General features: G+C 33.1%; 1 protein-coding gene across 1 annotated transcript; it reads right to left on the bottom strand.

Annotated features, from left to right (window-relative positions):
- Nucleotides 1-465: 465 nt before the first annotated feature.
- Nucleotides 466-1,605, bottom strand: LOC124437937. Its single transcript, XM_046987898.1, has 3 exons — nt 1,535-1,605; nt 1,212-1,368; nt 466-1,058 (listed from the first exon to the last, which is right to left on the bottom strand). Exons 1-3 carry the CDS (start codon nt 1,603-1,605, stop codon nt 846-848), a joined length of 441 nt encoding a protein of 146 aa, XP_046843854.1. The 3' UTR covers nt 466-845.
- Between the last annotated feature and the right edge of the window lie 546 nt (nt 1,606-2,151).

Here is a 2,151-nt window from a genome sequence, read left to right as displayed (position 1 = left end):
AGTTCATAAAATTGTCACGAACATAAGAAAATATACACACTAGAAAAGCTAAAGAATCATGAAAACTTATAACATAACCCTTTCAAGATTCTGTATTTATGAAAGTTTAGTTGTAATTAAAAACGCAGCAAAATAACCCTTCAATCCTGTGGAATTGTTATAGTCTGTATAGTTATCGCCTCACTAATTCAAGGGCAGTAATTTTTTTCCGTGATGTGTAGAAAATCTTTCCTTCTTTAAAAACATGATCATAGAACTTGTAGAGGTTAAACACACTCTTGGCGATTGAATTCAATGTTCGACGCAATGTAATTTTTATAAAGCATTCACTGAAACAATTCACTGAAAGGATTTACAAATTCAAACTAGTATTTTCGAAGAGAAGCAGTCTTTACTCGTGTAAAGAACACCTTATAAGAAAGTATAAAAAACTTACATGGATAATTCACCAATCTCCGACTAGTATTTCAACAACTTTAACTTCTCTACTGTTTTCCGTCTGATTAGAACCATTAAAATAATGTTTTGTTTTTTTCCGTCGTCATACACATATATTATTTAAAAAATGTAGGAATTTCAAAATAACAGCAGGAACATTTTTTTCTCCAAACAATGTGTATGATTTCTAGGGGGGGAGGGGGGAAATTGATTCATTTAGAAGATATTTAATTTATTTGTCATACAAGCAAGCATTTGTACATGACTTCAAATGTAAAGATAAAGTATGTTAGAGAATGATAAAAATAAATAGTCAATTATCTCAAATCATATATCAAACGTAAATTCACCTCCATAAAGTGAGCCATATATAAGTCTAAAAAAGCTTGTTAATAAAACATTCAACTTCAATTTTCATTCTCCTCATCGCTACTTTCAAACTTGATGAAAACTGGTTCGGGTGGTAGGACTTGCACACCATTTATTGGCACATGATGTTTCTTTCCAAAACCGCTGTCATTATGAGTCCACGATGAGCTACTCATCTCTTTATTAAATGAACCGACGTTTTTTCTACTTTCGTTTCCATTCCTCTCACGCGTCTCACCATTTCGTAAACGCTGTTTATAAAAAATAGAAAATGTTGTACGACTGTAGACAATATGAAGCAATGATATGCAGTTTCTTGAAACAGTAAATAGAATAGACCCATAGCAGTGCAAGGATAAACAAACAAAAATCAAATACATTTACTTTATTTTACACATAAATACCTCTAAAGTTTCTTCATTATGTTTTTCTTGATCTGATTGACTTCTGTCTTCAACAACAACCTCCCTGTTTTCTTTAACGTTTCTTTCAAGTTTGTTTTTAAATGTTTTATAACTACCACGGGAATATCCATCCGTAGAGATATCTGATTGGCTGTCGCTTGGCCGTGGAGGAGTGGGTAAGAATTCAGAAACTCACTGCCACTGACAATGGACATGATTTCTGGGTCATGTGATTTCTCTTCCCACTTTTTGTCGGAATAAATTGTTAGAAAATTTTGATCCTTAATTTGGTCTTGAAGGACAGGCGATGATTTATAATCTACTTCTGACGAATCTGAATGTGAGCTGAGTTGCAATCGACCAGAAGTTTTGTAATAAGTCGAGGTTTTAGCATTTTTAGCATTGGATAGTTTTGGACGGTTTTCAACAATGTATCTTTAACTATTACTAGAACCATGACTTTTATCTTCACAAACTTTTATTTCGTGATTCAAGTAATCTCGTGTACGAGTTGAACCTTGATATTTGGCTTTTCTTCTAGGTGGTAAGTAATAAGAGTGAACATCTTCATAATTTTCATGTCTTGGCGGCGAATTTCGAAGGTTTATTGTCCAGGCAGATGGTAAAGGTTTTCGTTTGTGAGTCGTCGAAGATTTAAAAAATTTTTAGTAGTTCAGTCTGTAGTGGTTTCTTGGCAATGATTTCCTTTGTCTACAAAGACCAATGGTAATTTTAGAAACTTTAAAAACAAAAGGAAAAGACAACAGGGATGTATTGTTATCGCTAATTGGAGGGCTCTTATTCATATATTCATGATATGCTGAATTAATATCTTTTGAAATGTATAGTTATCTACGGATTTATAACATGCATATATGAACAAAAGCCCCCCCCCCCAATTAACGATAGCAATACATCCCTGAAAGACAACGTGTGTGTT

Source organism: Xenia sp. Carnegie-2017, unplaced genomic scaffold (assembly GCF_021976095.1).
Source record: "Xenia sp. Carnegie-2017 unplaced genomic scaffold, XeniaSp_v1 HiC_scaffold_18, whole genome shotgun sequence".
In the NCBI taxonomy this organism is placed as follows: Eukaryota; Metazoa; Cnidaria; class Anthozoa; order Malacalcyonacea; family Xeniidae; genus Xenia; species Xenia sp. Carnegie-2017.
Note: the sequence above shows the minus strand (reverse complement) of the source record. Positions and strands in the feature narration are given on the sequence as shown.

Bases quoted from the DNA above. Each gene is read 5' to 3' on its own strand.
- LOC124437937 (XM_046987898.1), bottom strand. From the start codon at position 1,605: ATGCTAAAACCTCGACTTATTACAAAACTTCTGGTCGATTGCAACTCA. The intron at 1,369-1,534 runs GTAGATTATAAA...TCCACGGCCAAG, and splicing joins CACATTCAGATTCGTCAGAA to CGACAGCCAATCAGATATCT. The intron at 1,059-1,211 runs GTATTTATGTGT...TTTTATAAACAG, and splicing joins ATAATGAAGAAACTTTAGAG to CGTTTACGAAATGGTGAGAC.